Source organism: Gavialis gangeticus, unplaced genomic scaffold (genome assembly GCF_001723915.1).
Source record: "Gavialis gangeticus isolate Ggan-Ray unplaced genomic scaffold, GavGan_comp1, whole genome shotgun sequence".
In the NCBI taxonomy this organism is placed as follows: Eukaryota; Metazoa; Chordata; order Crocodylia; family Gavialidae; genus Gavialis; species Gavialis gangeticus.
Genome location: NW_017729034.1, coordinates 22,317,809 through 22,319,346, shown reverse-complemented (window position 1 = coordinate 22,319,346; position 1,538 = coordinate 22,317,809). Strand labels below are relative to the sequence as shown.

The window sequence follows — 1,538 nt, the reverse complement described above, 5'->3', positions numbered from 1 at the left end:
GTTAGGGTTAGGGTTAGGGTTAGGGTTAGGGTTAGGGGGGTCTGCACAAGCTCCCATGCAACATGGGGCAGTGTGGGGCAGCAGGAATCGCCCCCTGCCTTGCAGCACCTGCTGAGTCAAAGCTTTTTCTTTCAGACAGCTGGGAGCTGGGGCAGGCAGGGAGCCATTGCTGGGCTGTGGGGGATGGGCCTGACTGATTCAGAGATTTGGAAGCAGCCAAATCTCCGAATCAGTTTCGGCTGAATCAATTCGGGACAGTGATTTGAATCGCTGAATCAAATCGCTATCCCCTGAATCGGCTGAATCCAAATCCAAAGCAAATACTTTTTGCTTTGCACAGGCCTAAATGAGAAGGTTTTCACCCCAAATAAGATGAGGGAAACTGGTGCCAGCCTGTGGAAATCGCGTTTTAATTATACCAGCACTTTCCCACTGAAGTGAATTATGCTGCATGATGTGCCCAAGAATGCTGACTGCAGTGGTTTATCTTCTACAGTAATCATTTCCTCACCTTTACATTAATAACTTTGCCCATAATAACTGTGCTTAACTTTCAGTGTACCCATATTTGTTGTGCAAAATACAGAAAAGGGAGATCTGCATTATCATAGATGAGCCTTTTGGTAAAACCTACCTTTTGAGAAGCCTGAAGCTCTGTGGGATTTTCAATCCATTTTTGTATGTCTGGATGTGAAAGAGAAAAAAGTCAAGCAGATTACAGCAGAAAGATATAGGATTTTTTTCATCCCACAGGAGTCTCTGTCCTTGCCTTTTGACGTTTGATGCCAATTCCACTGAAATTGAGATGCTAGAGTCCTTTAATAGAAGATATCAGGTAAGGCAGAGAGAAATATTAAGAGAGTTAGTGGGAATTGCTTAATAATTCTTCTGTGCTTTTTCTCCTAGTAGTAGTCTCATTTAGCTCAGCAGGGAATAATAAGCAGATGGTTCTCACAATGATACTGCTCAAAGTGACTGACCAAGGCATTAGTTAATGTCTAATGTCTAGTAAAGATGGTGGAACAATCCTGTTGTCACATACTATAGGATATGCTGGTTTATTGAAGTCACCCTGAATTGGTCTGGCAGGGGCACAAATGAGGACAAGGAAAGGGATATAGGGAAGTACATTTCTGGAGGTCTCTAAAAATGCAATTCAGTAAGGCACTGAGCCAAAGGAGGAAAATAAAGTTTGAGCGTACCATGGAAACTGGCATTATTTCACAGGACCAATGGAAGCCACAACCCTGGTTACTTCTCTCTCACTAAGAAATCAGATGAACTCAGGGAGCCCCGGTAATTCAATAATGAACCCCCATGATGGGAAGGCAATGTAATTTACAGCATTTCAGTAGGTCTAGGAGAATCTCTGCTACCTCTTGGTGTGAGAACTTTAACTAAAGAAATTGAAACCCTACATAGCTGAATGGATTGATTAATTTTTTAAAATTTTTTTAATTTTAATTTTTTTTTTGACCAAGTCATCTCGCAAGCCACACAGTATTTTTTTTTTTTTTTTTTTTTTTTTTTTTTTTTTT

At 41.0% G+C, this 1,538-nt stretch overlaps 1 protein-coding gene across 1 annotated transcript in view; it reads left to right on the top strand.

The window, feature by feature from the left end:
* PLB1 (phospholipase B1) overlaps positions 1 to 1,538 on the top strand; it is a 127,749-nt gene that overhangs the window by 66,543 nt on the left and 59,668 nt on the right. The window contains exon 19 of the mRNA XM_019526696.1: positions 754 to 835. Within this exon, the coding sequence (XP_019382241.1) occupies positions 754 to 835 (82 nt within the window). The remainder of the gene's footprint in view (positions 1 to 753; positions 836 to 1,538) is intronic.